The 18,239-nt window shown below is 44.2% G+C and overlaps 1 protein-coding gene across 1 annotated transcript in view; it reads right to left on the reverse strand.

Annotated features, from left to right (window-relative positions):
• Window positions 1-278: 278 nt before the first annotated feature.
• Window positions 279-18,239, reverse strand: part of LOC139754670 (lysosomal acid glucosylceramidase-like) — a 79,916-nt gene continuing 61,955 nt past the window's right edge. The window contains 8 exon segments of the mRNA XM_071672217.1: window positions 279-500; window positions 502-547; window positions 1,286-1,461; window positions 1,756-1,866; window positions 2,540-2,634; window positions 2,823-2,967; window positions 3,141-3,290; window positions 3,914-3,995. Coding sequence (XP_071528318.1) covers window positions 408-500; window positions 502-547; window positions 1,286-1,461; window positions 1,756-1,866; window positions 2,540-2,634; window positions 2,823-2,967; window positions 3,141-3,290; window positions 3,914-3,995 — 898 coding nt within the window. The 3' untranslated portion in view covers window positions 279-407.

Below are 18,239 nucleotides of genomic sequence, written 5' to 3' on the forward strand. Positions count from 1 at the left end.
TAAAGGTATGAGGGCGCATGTGTGTAAGGTCCGACGGGTTCCCTTCCCCCAGGTGTGTCAGCTGTGGACACACCTGTCCAGCTATAATATATTCAACACGCAGATGATGTTTACAAGAGCGAGGATGTCGGAGTCAGGCTGCCCACTCAGCATGATGCGCAAAGAAATTTTAGTTTCTTATCAGAGGACAAACAGGAATATCCTGTGGCCATTAGAGTACATATGATGGTCCATCAACATCTCGAGCCTGCTCACCGGTGTACTAATACAAACATGAACCCACAGTTATGAGTTGTTCCTGGACGTACACTCTACAGTCACATTACACTTAAACACATCTTTACGCAGAGATCCGGGAGCGGATCTTTATAAACTCAAAAGAACTTGAGCTGGGTAGGAGGAGCTGGTCACAGTTCACCAGCTGCAGCGGGGATCTTGTGCTGTTGGCGTGTGAAGAGTACCGTCTGGATGGCTCTAGCAGGCAAGTGCAGGTTGAGGAAGGCGCCCTGACTCAATCTGCACACTCACCTCCATCGCCGCCTCGCCTCTGGTGATGACAATAAAACCTTTACAATATGTGAAGGACATTTAGTGTTACATTGTCAGCAAACACCTCCATACTGTCAGCCTGTCATAAAGACAGTCATTATAATTCTTATATTTTGACAGTTCAATATACATAATCATACTTAGGAAATAGACGGCATAAAAGCAGTACATGTTGTACTTCTGTGCTGGTAATGATTTTGAGTACATTCATCGCGTCTAGTATGGATTCAGTTGTGTGGGACCGTCACCACACTCGTCTGGCGAGGTGGCAACTTTATATACATGTTGGTGATGGCTGGCTACAGTCTGCTGGAGCGATGGAGGTTGAAGACGGATACAAAACGGGTATCATTAGATCAGAACTTTTTCCCCAAAGCCCACTGTACTCCTGTACAGTTCCGAGTGCACAGACGGTCAATATCGTACATAATACCATTGTCTTTCGTTCATCATTGGTCTCCAGTTACATGTATGACGTGTACTGTGGTAGGCATGGGAAACTGGCGAGGGCTACCACTTCGTTAGTCGATCTTCACGACATGTTCCTCGGTTTCCCAGGTTGTAAATACAGCTAAAACTGGCTTACTACAACGTTACTACACTACAGTACATCAGCATGTGCTTCCTCCTTGAGAAAAAAAAGTAAAAGATTTCGAAAATTGGAGGGAAAGTTTCTCCAATACTCAACACTAAATAGAAACCTGGTGAGGCAAGATGGCGTCAGGGAAGGACTTACGTGTTGAGGAGGACGAGGACAGTGGGTCCGTCTGGGTGGAGGAAGGCGGCGGTGTGGATGTCCTGGTGTTCTGGCTCCAACATCCTGGACGGGACCACAGTGGACCCAGGAGCCACGAACTTGCTGAAGTGACCCATCACGTAGAACATCGGCTGCTTGTAGAACTCGTCTGCTGTCTGGGGGTTTGAGATGAAGGCCATACCTAATAATCCGTCATGTATTTTGATATGATGTCATTCCTGGTAAACACATGCTCTCAAAGGGACACATATAGTGGAACATACTGCACTGAAAATCACTTTTTCTTTACCATACTTTCCCCTTACACCATACCAAAACATAACACCACCGCCCCTTACACTTGACTATGACCGAAACTCCTTCAGGACAGAATGACAGTGGCCATGTATCAACTGTAGTACCTCGCTTAGGAAAATAAAGACTAAAACTAGAAACTGAGGTGTACTGACGGCGTTAATGATGATGGGAGAGTCAACCCGGTTGCCGGCCCAGCTGGGGCCTCCGCTCGTGTCCAGCGCCAGGTTCCAGTCCACCCAGCCGGCCGAGTAGTGGTTCACATCCTGCAGGGTGAGAGATGTGCCGTTGGATATGGTAGTCCACATTTCAGGTGGTAAGGTTGTGTTTCACGTTCTGTAAGGTAACTACAGTAGTCCTCAGATGAACAACAATGGCACTCATGTTTTATGGCTAAGCACTGGAGTGCTTAACAACCTGCAGGAAGACAACAGTGAGAGTTCACAACCTGAAGGAGGGAAAGTGACAGTTCACAGCCAGCAGGAGGGCAACAGTGAAAAATTCACATTCAGGAAGATAACAGTGTTAATTCACATCCAACTAGAAGGCATCAGTGGTGGTTCACATCCCTGTCACTCGAAAAATGGGTTGGCTCATGTCTTAAATCCTAATGGTGGTCCAGGCAGTGATATGAAAATGGCTTATAGACTCCAGGTATCCAGTAGTGTTGGCTCAGATGTTGTGTGTACACAATGGCGTCGGATCACATCTTGTATGTAAACAACAACAGTGCGTCATTTCTACTTTATCAAACATTTAATATGAAGACAGGAGAGTGTGACAGCCGTCAGGAGCAACTCAAACATTAAACCAGAAAGTACAGGTCACATCACAGCCAGAGGGAAGGAACCATGATGCTGAACAATACGTAACTCACGTAACTAAGGTACGGCCAAGACTGACACCTGAAGGTTACCAGGTAAACATGTGTTGACATACCTCGATGATGTTGACGGCGTAGGCCTCGCCTCGCAGCCATGACCCCAGCAGCACCGCCTCCTCACCAGGATCCTTCCAAATCTTCATATTTGGAACTTGAAAAGTAAGGACAAACGAGTAAATCTAAAGCTTAAGCAGTGATCATGTTAAGTCATCACGGTCACCCAAAGAATCTTTATTTTTTCTTTCATGTCACGAAATATGAGTTGAGAGTTTTTGAGTATATGAGGAGAATATATGGGAAGGTGGAAGAGAAGTGTATCTCAATAAAGGTCGGTATTACCAGTACAGGACTCGGTGTATAGAATGAACTTGTCAGGGAAGAGTTCGTGGGTCTGGTTCAGTATCTCTGGTCCATACTCGCTATCGGTGTACCAGTGGAACGCCACCCCGTCGATGTACCTGGCTGCTTCACTGTCAGACAAAACCTTCATCGAGGAACGAGAGAGAAAGAGAGGGAATCATTTAACGCCAGAACCTTATCGCAACACACACACATACACACGTACGGTTGCTTCCCCTCTCCAGATCTAAGACACCATGATAAAGAGACTTTTTGGAGCCACAAATACAAGGGCATGACCGCCGCCCGGTCACCCACCTGACGCATGAAGCCGCAAAATTTGTTCCTGCTGTCATCGCCGACCATCACCTTGAGGCGGCGGAGTCCGGCAGCCTCCAGTGTGGGGCCCAGACTCTCTTTGATCCAGTCGCGCATCTCCTCGGCCGTCCATATGCAGGTGTTCCACCACTGAGGGGGTCGCAGCCGGGGGTGGAGGGGATAGGTTTAGTGATCCATGTGTGGAATTCCAGGCATTCTTTCTTACCACCCAACCTACACGTTATCAACACTCACGTAAACATGTACTTTATTCTAGGTATACTATATATGCTGCCATGTAATTTGAATCACTACACTTGTGTCTGTCTGTCTGACTTGATGGGTCACAGGTGTTTTATATGTAGGCTCACACGTGTTCCCCGTGTGGGTCACAGATGTTCCCCATGTAGGGTCATAGTTGCTCCCCGTGTGAGGTCACAAGGGGATGGTGTGGGCCGCCCCTGACACACACATGAAGGAACATAATGTGACTAGGGAGGCCAGGAGGGGCCCAAGAGTGTCAGATGTTGACGGGAGAAGAGAACAAGAATGAGAGCCTTGGGCAAGAGGTGAACACGAGAGTTCAGGGAACACAAATCATTTAGGAAGATCAGACAGGAACTGGTAGAGTGTACACACTTACTGAGATATTCTGTATTACTTAACAAAATTACAAGTAAAGGCAGATATATATTTCCTAATTACGTGTCATATTCTCTGTAATAAGTATATAAGTGGGTTGATCCCGCTGACGAGGGCCGGGTGATACTTACAATGACTTCGTCGGGTTCAGGATGGTTCTGAGTCGTGAGGCCCCAGATGACAGCACCAGCACCCTCGTACTCCCTCACGAACCTGAAGCAGTGATCCGCCTGTCACTCACATACATGAACTCAAAGTATTTTCATATGGCTGTCATTCTACAAACCTTCTAGATTAACGACACTCCGTAAGGGAACATTTAAATCACATGTACCTGTACGAGCCTTCCACGTCACTCGTAGTTTGGCTTTTCCCACAGCATAGCGTCGTCAAACACCTTGTACCTCCAAAACACAGTATCATACGTCATCTGAATTCCATCATCCAACGTGTAGTAAAGTCAACTCTAGGGCTGACGAGCCTGGAAAATGGCGTGTGAAGCAGACCAAAACACCACGACCCATCTGGAGTTGCCCGCGTAGCTACCATAGGGGAGCCATCCCGCCCCAACATACTAGAAACTTTCCTGCCACTGTGACGCATTATGTAACGAGGCCGTCAAAAGACGGGTCACCTTCCCAGCGAATTCAACAACAACCTCCTGGTAAACAGCTTTCCATCTCCTAATCCGCATTATATCCCACACTTAATCGCCATTTCCCGCGTTAGCGAGGCAGCGCAACAGATGAAGAAAGGCCACATCTGCTCACATCCATTGTCTAGTTGTCATGTGTAATGCACCGAAACCACAGCTCCCTATCTACAACAAGGCCCCACAGACCTTTGCATGGTTTGCCACGGACGCTTCAAATGACCAGGTTCACTCCAATGACAGCACGTCGACCCCACAGACTATATTGTTCCAATTCACTCTATCCCGTGTACGCGTTTCACCCTCCTACATGTTCAGGATCTGATCAGTCATAATGGTTTTTACTCCATCCTTTTATCCCCAATTTGATATCCTCATTCTCCTTGTTCCCGTACTCAATCTCTCCATGTCAAAACCATTTCAACATAATCTCTTCAGCTCTTCCAACCAAACTCTTTATTACCACACCTCTCTCTTACCCTTTTAATGCTTACTCGATCAAAATATCTATCATATATATGGAAGTAAGGGGAGTGGGGGAGGAATGGGATGTATTTAGGGAATCAGTGATGGATTGCGCAAAAGATGCTTGTGGCATGAGAAGAGTGGGAGGTGGGTTGATTAGAAAGGGTAGTGAGTGGTGGGATGATGAAGTAAGAGTATTAGTGAAAGAGAAGAGAGAGGCATTTGGACGATTTTTGCAGGGAAAAAATGCAATTGAGTGGGAGATGTATAAAAGAAAGAGACAGGAGGTCAAGAGAAAGGTGCAAGAGGTGAAAAAAAGGGCAAATGAGAGTTGGGGTGAGAGAGTATCATTAAATTTTAGGGAGAATAAAAAGATGTTCTGGAAGGAGGTAAATAAAGTGCGTAAGACAAGGGAGCAAATGGGAACTTCGGTGAAGGGCGCAAGTGGGGAGGTGATAACAAGTAGTGGTGATGTGAGAAGGAGATGGAGTGAGTATTTTGAAGGTTTGTTGAATGTGTTTGATGATAGAGTGGCAGATATAGGGTGTTTTGGTCGAGGTGGTGTGCAAAGTGAGAGGGTTAGGGAAAATGATTTGGTAAACAGAGAAGAGGTAGTGAAAGCTTTGCGGAAGATGAAAGCCGGCAAGGCAGCAGGTTTGGATGGTATTGCAGTGGAATTTATTAAAAAAGGGGGTGACTGTATTGTTGACTGGTTGGTAAGGTTATTTAATGTATGTATGACTCATGGTGAGGTGCCTGAGGATTGGCGGAATGCGTGCATAGTGCCATTGTACAAAGGCAAAGGGGATAAGAGTGAGTGCTCAAATTACAGAGGTATAAGTTTGTTGAGTATTCCTGGTAAATTATATGGGAGGGTATTGATTGAGAGGGTGAAGGCATGTACAGAGCATCAGATTGGGGAAGAGCAGTGTGGTTTCAGAAGTGGTAGAGGATGTGTGGATCAGGTGTTTGCTTTGAAGAATGTATGTGAGAAATACTTAGAAAAGCAAATGGATTTGTATGTAGCATTTATGGATCTGGAGAAGGCATATGATAGAGTTGATAGAGATGCTCTGTGGAAGGTATTAAGAATATATGGTGTGGGAGGAAAGTTATTAGAAGCAGTGAAAAGTTTTTATCGAGGATGTAAGGCATGTGTACGTGTAGGAAGAGAGGAAAGTGATTGGTTCTCAGTGAATGTAGGTTTGCGGCAGGGGTGTGTGATGTCTCCATGGTTGTTTAATTTGTTTATGGATGGGGTTGTTAGGGAGGTAAATGCAAGAGTTTTGGAAAGAGGGGCAAGTATGAAGTCTGTTGGGGATGAGAGAGCTTGGGAAGTGAGTCAGTTGTTGTTCGCTGATGATACAGCGCTGGTGGCTGATTCATGTGAGAAACTGCAGAAGCTGGTGACTGAGTTTAGAAAAGTGTGTGGAAGAAGAAAGTTAAGAGTAAATGTGAATAAGAGCAAGGTTATTCGGTACAGTAGGGTTGAGGGTCAAGTCAATTGGGAGGTGAGTTTGAATGGAGAAAAACTGGAGGAAGTGAAGTGTTTTAGATATCTGGGAGTGGATCTGGCAGCGGATGGAACCATGGAAGCGGAAGTGGATCATAGGGTGGGGGAGGGGGCGAAAATCCTGGGGGCCTTGAAGAATGTGTGGAAGTCGAGAACATTATCTCGGAAAGCAAAAATGGGTATGTTTGAAGGAATAGTGGTTCCAACAATGTTGTATGGTTGCGAGGCGTGGGCTATGGATAGAGTTGTGCGCAGGAGGATGGATGTGCTGGAAATGAGATGTTTGAGGACAATGTGTGGTGTGAGGTGGTTTGATCGAGTGAGTAACGTAAGGGTAAGAGAGATGTGTGGAAATAAAAAGAGCGTGGTTGAGAAAGCAGAAGAGGGTGTTTTGAAGTGGTTTGGGCACATGGAGAGAATGAGTGAGGAAAGATTGACCAAGAGGATATATGTGTCGGAGGTGGAGGGAACAAGGAGAAGAGGGAGACCAAATTGGAGGTGGAAAGATGGAGTGAAAAAGATTTTGTGTGATCGGGGCCTGAACATGCAGGAGGGTGAAAGGAGGGCAAGGAATAGAGTGAATTGGAGCGATGTGGTATACCGGGGTTGACGTGCTGTCAGTGGATTGAAGCAGGGCATGTGAAGTGTCTGGGGTAAACCATGGAAAGCTGTGTAGGTATGTATATTTGCGTGTGTGGACGTATGTATATACATGTGTATGGGGGGGGGGGGTGGTTGGGCCATTTGTTTCGTCTGTTTCCTTGCGCTACCTCGCAAACGCGGGAGACAGCGACAAAGTATAATAATAAAATATAATACTGTTTCTAATTATTTCATTTCCAACACATCCACCCTTCTCCGAGTCCATGTAATATTACTGAGACTACTATACCTTCACACAAACCCATTTTTGCCCTCCCAGATAACGTTCTCTCCACAAATTTTCCAGGGCTCCCAGAACCTTCGTCCCCTCCTCCACCCTATGACTAACTTCCGCTTCTATGGTTCCATTCGCAGCCATGTCCACTCCAAAACACTTCACTTTCTTCATGCTTTCTATTTTCAAACTCATACCCTAACCTGTCCCTCAACACTGCCGAACCTAATAATCAACCTTGCTTTTATTCACAGTTCCTTTCAACTTGCTTTTTAAACACTCATCCAAACTCAAGTCACCAACTTCAGCAGTTTCCCACTCAAATTTGCTACCAGTGCAGTATCATCAGCAAACAAGTGACACACTTCGCAAGCCCTCTCATAGGCTGCATACTCGCCGCTCTTTCGAAGACTCTCACATTTACTTCATAATAACCATGGTGACATCGCACACCCTTGCCGCAGACAAACCTTTACTTGGAACAATTTACTCTCTTCCTTCTCGTACACACGCCTTACACCCTTGACAAAAATTTCTTTACATCTAGCAGCTTTCCTTCCACATCCAAATATCAAAGAATCTCCTATCAAATACACAAAGAATTGTAACATGAATTTTAGTGAAGGTCTATACAAACGGGATAGCCTTGTCGTAAGCAAAATATGTAAATGTTTTGCTGTCTTGTCCACATAAAATTTTATGACAGACATGATGCCAGACCCGAACACCACCAATATGAAACGATTGTGTACCAAAGGCGTCTCAGCTCCGCCTCTTCTCTGTATATAAACTATTCTGAGTCTTCTATCTCATTTTTGTATCTTCCCTGACGATGTGATCATCACACGAAAGTGCACTTGGGACACTGTGTTTCATTTTCCTCGTGGTTATCAGCAAATACTACATCACGTGCACAACTGTGACCACTAGAACACGGATACCACACGGCTCCTCCACGATACCACACGGCTCTTCTACGATACCACACGGCTCTTCCACGATACCACCCGGCTCTACCACGATACCACACGGCTCCTCCACGATACCACACGGCTCTTCTACGATACCACCCGGCTCTACCACGATACCACACGACTCTTTAACAATACCACATGTCTCTTCCACGATACCACATGGCTCTTCCACGATACCACATGGCTCTTCCACGATACCACAAGGTTCTCCCACGATACCACATGGCTCTTCCATAATACCACACGGTTCTTCCACGATACCACATGGCTCACCAAGATACCACACGGCTCTTCCACGGTACCACATGGCTCTTCCACGATACCACATGGCTCTTCCACGATACCACATGGCTCTTCCACGATACCACAAGGTTCTCCCACGATACCACATGGCTCTTCCATAGTACCACACGGTTCTTCCACGATACCACATGGCTCACCAAGATACCACACGGCTCTTCCACGGTACCACATGGCTCTTCCACGATCCCACACGGCTCTTCCACGATACCACATGGCTCTTCCACGATACCACATGGCTCTTCCACGATACCACACGGCTCTTCCACGATACCACATGGCTCTTTCACGATACCACATGGCTCTTCCACGATACCACACGGCTCTACCACGATACCATATGGCTCTTCCACAATACCACACGGTTCTTCCACGATACCACATAGCTCACCAAGATACCACACGGCTCTTCCACGGTACCACATGGCTCTTCCACGATCCCACACGGCTCTTCCCCGATACCACATGGCTCTTCCACGATACCACATGGCTCTTCCACGATACCACACGGCTCTTCCACGATACCACATGGCTCTTTCACGATACCACATGGCTCTTCCACGATACCACACGGCTCTACCACGATACCACATGGCTCTTCCACGATACCACACGGCTCTTCCACGATACCACATGGCTCTTCCACAACACCACATGGCTCTTCCACGATACCACATGGCTCTTCCTCGATACCACACGGCTCTTCCACGATACCACACGGCTCTTCCACGATACCACACGGCTCTTCCACGATACCACATGGCCCTTACATGATACCACATGGCTCTTCCACGATACCACATGGCTCTTACAAGATACCACATAGCTCTTCCACGATATATTCTATTATTCCAGGTTGAAGTATCCTAGATCTTTCATTGATAAACCTCTCTAGAAGGCAAATATCATTTCATAGAGTTACTCCCAACCTCCCCTTGATATCCAGAATCTCTTTAATTCTCGCATTTAATGATAATCTTATGTTATTCCCGAGCCTGATAAACTCCTTTAACTTGAATGTAGCCTTCAGCAATAATAGTACTATTAAGAATATCTACATAAAAAACTTCCCAGACTCTGCAGGCTGTGTTTACTGAATACGTTGTAAAAGCTGTATCATATTTTATAGTGGGCAGAATTTTAAGGACCTCTCTCAGACTTAAGCGACATATAGTATAAGAATAGGACAAGAAACAAATGCCTTGATTATGGTAAAAATTATGACCATCGTTCTGACTGGGGTAATGCTAATTATATTATTAACTATATCTCCTTGACCTAAGAAAAATATCATTGGATCTTCCCCTGTTAAATATACAAAGACTTGTGACTTGAAAATTAGTGAAAGTCAATACAAACTGGATGGCTTTGTCGTAGGCAACATCTGTAAACGGTTTCCTGTCTAGTCCACACAATCCTATGACAGGCACGGTGGGTGGCTGACCTGAACAGCGCAAACCGAAAACACTTGTGTACTCACGGAACCTTAGCCTCGCCTTTATCTTGTACATAAGTTGATCGTGCTAAGTATTCTATCTCATTCTTTTATCTCGCCTAACGATATGATCATTACACGACAGTGCACTTGGGACTTCTCTTTTCCTTGTGCTTATCAGCAAATAATAGATAACGCGCACCACTGTAACCTACTGCAATATATATATATATATATATATATATATATATATATATATATATATATATATATATATATATATATATATATATATATAATCTTTCTTCATTATTAGTTCACCGTTTCCTGTGGCAACGTATAGCGCCAGAAACAGACAAAGGAAATGTCTCCTTCGCTCACATCGCTTCTCTAGATGTCATATGTTATGCACCGAAACCAAAGCTCCCTCTCCACAACCAGGCCCTACAGGCCTTCCCGCGGTTTCCCTCGGCTGCCTCAATACGCCCTGATTATGCCATGACAAGACGTTGACCCCAGCATCCTAAACATATCCTAAATAAATCAATTAAACAAATCTTAAATGTAACTGTTCTCTTCCCTAACTTACTCCGAGCCATCAGAGATAACTTTCCTTCACCCCAGACGTTCGAAATCTGATTTTTCGCATGCCATACAAAACCTCACGTGTCAGCCAGCGGTGACTGCAGACTGGCAGTGAAGGTGACACAAAGAGAGGTGGGCGAGTACCACGCCCGCGGGCGGGTAGCAACCAGCTGCCCGAGGCTGGTGATAACGATTACAGCCACTAGAGACGCTCAGATAACACTATGGTACGAGTACACATGTTGGATAATCATGTTCAAGAGTTGGAAAATGAAAGGGTGATGCGTCCCTTGCTGGAAAAAAATCAAATGAAAAGCTGAAAGGATTCAACGTGGTTGAGGTGATGTGGAGGCGGTCAGACACCACGGAAAGCTGGGTGGGAGATGTGCGGTACCTCCACCTTCAAGATGGGAGAAGAAAGGTACAACGTGGTGAATGAAGACATAACAAAGTTGGTGGGAAAAATGAGTTTTGAAGGAGAACCCAAAACCGGCCTAAATGTAGTGATGAATAAAGAACAAAATGTAAAATAACCAGACACAGAGGATTATTCTGAAAATGATTATATATATATATATATATATATATATATATATATATATATATATATATATATATATATATATATATATGTATACATATATATATATGTGACATTATGTGACATTCTTTTTTTTCATTCATTTCAAGCTAGAAGTTTCAGTTTTCTAAATTGTTTCTTACATTTCTCATATGTATATATATGTATGCGTGTGTGTGTGTGTATATGTGCGTATGTGTGTGTGTGTGTGTGTGTGTGTGTGTATGTATATATATATGTATATTATCCCTGGGGATAGGGGTGAAAGAATACTTCCCACGTATTCCTCGCGTGTCGTAGAAAGCGACTAGAGGGGACGGGAGCGGGGGGCCAGAAATCCTCCCCTCCTTGTATTAACTTTCTAAAATGGGAAACAGAAGAAGGAGTCACGCGGGGAGTGCTCATCCTCCTCGAAGGCTCAGAGTGGGGTGCCTAAATGTGTGTGGATGTAACCAAGATGTGAAAAAAGGAGAGATAGGTAGTATGTTTGAGGAAAGGAACCTGGATGTTTTGGCTCTGAGTGAAACGAAGCTCAAGGGTAAAGGGGAAGAGTGGTTTGGGAATGTCTGGGGAGTAAAGTCAGGTGTTAGTGAGAGGACAAGAGCAAGGGAAGGAGTAGCAATACTCCTGAAACAGGAGTTGTGGGAGTATGTGATAGATTGTAAGAAAGTAAACTCTCGATTAATATGGGTAAAACTGAAAGTTGATGGAGAGAGGTGGGTGATTATTGGTGCATATGCACCTGGGCATGAGAAGAAAGATCAAGAGAGGCAAGTGTTTTGGGAGCAACTGAATGAGTGTGTTAGTGGTTTTGATGCACGAGACCGGGTCATAGTGATGGGTGATTTGAATGCAAAGGTGAGTAATGTGGCAGTTGAGGGAATAATTGGTATACATGGGGTGTTCAGTGTTGTAAATGGAAATGGTGAAGAGCTTGTAGATTTATGTGCTGAAAAAGGACTGATGATTGGGAATACCTGGTTTAAAAAGAGAGATATACATAAGTATACTTATGTAAGTAGGAGAGATGGCCAGAGAGCGTTATTGGATTACGTGTTAATTGACAGGCGTGCGAAAGAGAGACTTTTGGATGTTAATGTGCTGAGAGGTGCAACTGGAGGGATGTCTGATCATTATCTTGTGGAGGCTAAGGTGAAGATTTGTATGGGTTTTCAGAAAAGAAGAGTGAATGTTGGGGTGAAGAGGATGGTGAGAGTAAGTGAGCTTGGGAAGGAGACCTGTGTGAGGAAGTACCAGGAGAGACTGAGTACAGAATGGAAAAAGGTGAGAACAATGGAAGTAAGGGGAGTGGGGGAGGAATGGGATGTATTTAGGGAATCAGTGATGGATTGCGCAAAAAATGCTTGTGGCATGAGAAGAGTGGGAGGTGGGTTGATTAGAAAGGGTAGTGAGTGGTGGGATGAAGAAGTAAGAGTATTAGTGAAAGAGAGGAGAGAGGCATTTGGACGATTTTTGCAGGGAAAAAATGCAATTGAGTGGGAGATGTATAAAAGAAAGAGACAGGAGGTCAAGAGAAAGGTGCAAGAGGTGAAAAAAAGGGCAAATGAGAGTTGGGGTGAGAGAGTATCATTAAATTTTAGGGAGAATAAAAAGATGTTCTGGAAGGAGGTAAATAAAGTGCGTAAGACAAGGGAGCAAATGGGAACTTCGGTGAAGGGCGCAAGTGGGGAGGTGATAACAAGTAGTGGTGATGTGAGAAGGAGATGGAGTGAGTATTTTGAAGGTTTGTTGAATGTGTTTGATGATAGAGTGGCAGATATAGGGTGTTTTGGTCGAGGTGGTGTGCAAAGTGAGAGGGTTGGGGAAAATGATTTGGTAAACAGAGAAGAGGTAGTGAAAGCTTTGCGGAAGATGAAAGCCGGCAAGGCAGCAGGTTTGGATGGTATTGCAGTGGAATTTATTAAAAAAGGGGGTGACTGTATTGTTGACTGGTTGGTAAGGTGCCTGAGGATTGGCGGAATGCGTGCATAGTGCCATTGTACAAAGGCAAAGGGGATAAGAGTGAGTGCTCAAATTACAGAGGTATAAGTTTGTTGAGTATTCCTGGTAAATTATATGGGAGGGTATTGATTGAGAGGGTGAAGGCATGTACAGAGCATCAGATTGGGGAAGAGCAGTGTGGTTTCAGAAGTGGTAGAGGATGTGTGGATCAGGTGTTTGCTTTGAAAAATGTATGTGAGAAATACTTAGAAAAGCAAATGGATTTGTATGTAGCATTTATGGATCTGGAGAAGGCATATGATAGAGTTGATAGAGATGCTCTGTGGAAGGTATTAAGAATATATGGTGTGGGAGGAAAGTTGTTAGAAGCAGTGAAAAGTTTTTATCGAGGATGTAAGGCATGTGTACGTGTAGGAAGAGAGGAAAGTGATTGGTTCTCAGTGAATGTAGGTTTGCGGCAGGGGTGTGTGATGTCTCCATGGTTGTTTAATTTGTTTATGGATGGGGTTGTTAGGGAGGTAAATGCAAGAGTTTTGGAAAGAGGGGCAAGTATGAAGTCTGTTGGGGATGAGAGAGCTTGGGAAGTGAGTCAGTTGTTGTTCGCTGATGATACAGCGCTGGTGGCTGATTCATGTGAGAAACTGCAGAAGCTGGTGACTGAGTTTGGAAAAGTGTGTGGAAGAAGAAAGTTAAGAGTAAATGTGAATAAGAGCAAGGTTATTAGGTACAGTAGGGTTGAGGGTCAAGTCAATTGGGAGGTGAGTTTGAATGGAGAAAAACTGGAGGAAGTGAAGTGTTTTAGATATCTGGGAGTGGATCTGGCAGCGGATGGAACCATGGAAGCGGAAGTGGATCATAGGGTGGGGGAGGGGGCGAAAATCCTGGGGGCCTTGAAGAATGTGTGGAAGTCGAGAACATTATCTCGGAAAGCAAAAATGGGTATGTTTGAAGGAATAGTGGTTCCAACAATGTTGTATGGTTGCGAGGCGTGGGCTATGGATAGAGTTGTGCGCAGGAGGATGGATGTGCTGGAAATGTGATGTTTGAGGACAATGTGTGGTGTGAGGTGGTTTGATCGAGTGAGTAACGTAAGGGTAAGAGAGATGTGTGGAAATAAAAAGAGCGTGGTTGAGAGAGCAGAAGAGGGTGTTTTGAAGTGGTTTGGGCACATGGAGAGGATGAGTGAGGAAAGATTGACCATGAGGATATATGTGTCGGAGGTGGAGGGAACAAGGAGAAGAGGGAGACCAAATTGGAGGTGGAAAGATGGAGTGAAAAAGATTTTGTGTGATCGGGGCCTGAACATGCAGGAGGGTGAAAGGAGGGCAAGGAATAGAGTGAATTGGAGCGATGTGGTATACCGGGGTTGACGTGCTGTCAGTGGATTGAAGCAAGGCATGTGAAGCGTCTGGGGTAAACCATGGAAAGCTGTGTAGGTATGTATATTTGCGTGTGTGGACGTATGTATATACATGTGTATGGGGGGGGGGGGTTGGGCCATTTCTTTCGTCTGTTTCCTTGCGCTACCTCGCAAACGCGGGAGACAGCGACAAAGTATAATAAATATAAATAAATATATATATATATATATATATATATATATATATATATATATATATATATATATATATATATATATATATATATATCAAGAAAAGCAAATGAGGACTCACAAGAAGGATGATTCAGAATTCAAGGGAATGACAAACTATTCTGAAAGGTGGATGAGAGTACACGAAAAGGATTTGTGATGAGTGAAAGTTTATTACATAAGTGTGGGAGGCTGTTGGGTTCACAGGATGAAGTGTGTGGGACAAGTACGAAATCATTTAAAGAAATGACTGAAGATCATGTTGAAAGAGACGTGTCTGTTGGTATGGTAGACACAGATCATGTTGAAAGTGACGTGTCTGTTGGTATGGTAGACACAGATCATGTTGAAAGTGACGTGTCTGTTGGTATGGTAGACACAAAAAGTAAGCAGAAAGATAAATAGGTACATGGGAGAGGAAGATATCATAAAGGAGGAAGTAAGAGCAATACAGATCTTGAACACCGTATAAGCTGTGTGGGTACAGACGGCGTAGTGAGCGAGCTGAGGCCACACTGCCGTCAGGTACATCTACAAATTGTGTTTGCAAACATGGAAAAGTTGTCGTTGCCTGATGACTGGACGAAGGCATTACCTGCTCCACTGTATAAAGAAAATGAGAGTACAGTTGAACGTAAGAATTACATACAAATGTCTCCTCTGGTAGAAGCAGCAATGTGTACGGCAGACGAGAGACTGATCGTGTTAAAAGGATGTGTGAAACCCTTGTAGGTGCATAACAAGGAGGGTATGGGGGAGTTCAGGTTAGGCTTTGGCACTTACAGAAGTCGTTCAAAAAAAGCTGAGAAATGTGTATTTGCAATATTTTTGGATTTAGAAAAAAAAAAAAAATGTGATTCACAGAACAGGAAAGCGCTTTAGTAAGGTCTGACTTTAAAACGTAAGCCCAGAAGACTTGTAAATGCTGTTCAGAATTCTATACTGGACGTAGTGTGTGTGTGTGTGTGTGTGTGTGTGTGTCAGAGGAAGGATGGGTACGAGTGCTCCGAAATAAAAGCGTATGTGCGTCAAGGTTGCGACGTACCGTGATTATCCCATGCTTTGTATGGAACTGTGCGAGATGGAGTCGAGCTAAGGTGACTGCGGTGCGATACTGAAGTATGAAGAGAATGGACGTTGTCGCAGATGATGTGTGTCGATGTTGTTAACTTAGGCGACAAGAGAGTTGGATAAAAACGTGGGACGCTTGGATCATGTAACTAGGATGAGGATGCTGATAAGGAAGGAATGTCACATTATATGATCAGTGTCCATGGTAAGTAAGCAACTGGAAGTGATGGACGAGCTTAAAACACCTGGGAGTACAGTTGGGTGAGGACGAAAGATAGCACTCATGCAAAGGAGGTGGGGACACACTGACAGCTCTGCTAAATGGAAAAGAATCAAATGTCCTCATGATGAAGTGTGGAAGTGTATACAAGTCAGCAGAGACAGGAAGTAAAAGGAGTAAAGATGGATCATTTGCACATTATAGCTGGACTTAGAAGGACAGAGTGAAGAATGGAAATGTGAAAAGCCTATTTGGTGTGAGGAAGTTATAAGAAAGACGCATGGATGAGTCACTCAGGATGGCATGATTACACAGATGGTATGAGCGAGTGATAAGCTGGTTAAGATAGATATGCAGGAGCACAGCACTAAGGACCAGGAGGAGAAGGAGCCTGCTGGAGAGATGGATAGATACAGTGAGACCTGACCAGGGATGCTTTGGTGATGCGATGGAATGGAAGCATTTCGTGTGTGGATGTCGTATGAACGTAGACACTGGTCTCACTTTAATAAACTTAAATGTGTAATGTGAAAATGTACATAACAGTATCATAAGTTTGCAAGTCCATATTTCACATTAACACACAGGAAATGGGTTGAGGATGTGTATGGATGGTGCTACAAAGGCTGTAACGACCTGAACCAACCTATAAAACTGGGAACTGAGCAATAATGACAATACTACGACTACTACTACTACTACTACTACTACTACTACTTACTACCACTACTTACTACCACTACTACTACTTACTACCACTACTTACTACCACTACTACTACTTACTACCACTACTACTACTTCTTACTACCACTACTACTACTACTACTTACTACTACTACTACTACTAATACGATAGGTATACAGAGTTAGACAGATTGATCAAACAGATAAACAGACAGAATAATGATGAATGAATTCGCTTAATGAACAAGATGACGGTCTTAAGACACGATGGTTGATACCAGTAATTACACCACGCCATTCCAACCGAACGGGAATGTTAGACTAGCTTGGTACCCATGTGTATGACGGCACGGGACTCCAGTGGGGCAGGTTACAGAAGAGGGCTGGAGACCCCAGTCACCGGGCAGTTCACAGTAGTAGGTTTGTATCACCTGCAGTATACGGAGAGGTGAAGGTAATCTAAAAAGCTAAAAAAAGAAAGCGTGTATGTATGATACGCAAGTAATTCTTTTTCAGAGAAACGAAACTAACAAGGCGCGTACTCTACCCTGACGAACGCCAACATATCTTTGGTCATGCTGGGATAAAAACCAGGCCCCAAAGAGTTTGGTTTACCACGCACGCCGCTTCACACACCTTGGTTCAGTCCAGTGAACAGCCGCTTCACATACCCTGGTTCAGTCCAGTGAACAGCACGTCGACCCGTGTGTCACAGCCTTCCAATTCACTTCATCCTGTGCAGCTTTTCACCTTCCTTCATGTTCAGGCCCTGATTACTCAAAATCTCTTTCACTTCAATCTTCTATCTCCAATTCGGTCTCCCCCTTCTTTTGTCCCCCCCCCCTCCCCCCGACACACACACACACACACACACACCACATATTATATCCTCTTTGTCAACCTATCCTCACTCATTCTATCCATATGTTCAAACCATTTCAACACACCCTCTCCAGCTTTCCCAACCACACTCTTTTCATTACCATACATCTCTCTTTCCTTTAATTACTCAGATCCACAACATCCAAGTTACTTTAGCTCCAGTAATTTCCTGATAAGCTTATGCGTCAGTGTAAGCTTTTACTCTGCCAAGATTCTGTTAAAATCCTGGCTCAGTTCACGTTACTGTTGCTGATTCACACGATCTTCGAAATATCATGAAAAACTGCACAAATTTCTGATGTGTTCCCCACGAAACTTGAGCTGTCCTCTGTGAAGTTAAAGTACGACAACTGATAACAAAAGTACAGCTACATGACAGTCTGTTGATCACGTATATCGGTCATGGGAACTTTTGAAGCATGACGGTTTCCATGGTGATTCTCTGGTTTAGTTTATAAAACACAGGAAGGAAAACACCACACATGGCAGTGCAACAGTACTACGTATGTGCTAATGTGCAAATCTTTTATAAATTATCTGAACATTAAAATGTATTTTCCCTTTATCCAATGTGCTTTAAAATTTCCATAATGTGTATGATTGTGAAAACAGCAGTCATGACACAAACCTACATGCATAATAATTATCATACGCCTGGCACCTC

The sequence above is a fragment of the Panulirus ornatus genome, chromosome 17 (assembly GCF_036320965.1).
Source record: "Panulirus ornatus isolate Po-2019 chromosome 17, ASM3632096v1, whole genome shotgun sequence".
Lineage (NCBI taxonomy): Eukaryota > Metazoa > Arthropoda > Malacostraca > Decapoda > Palinuridae > Panulirus > Panulirus ornatus.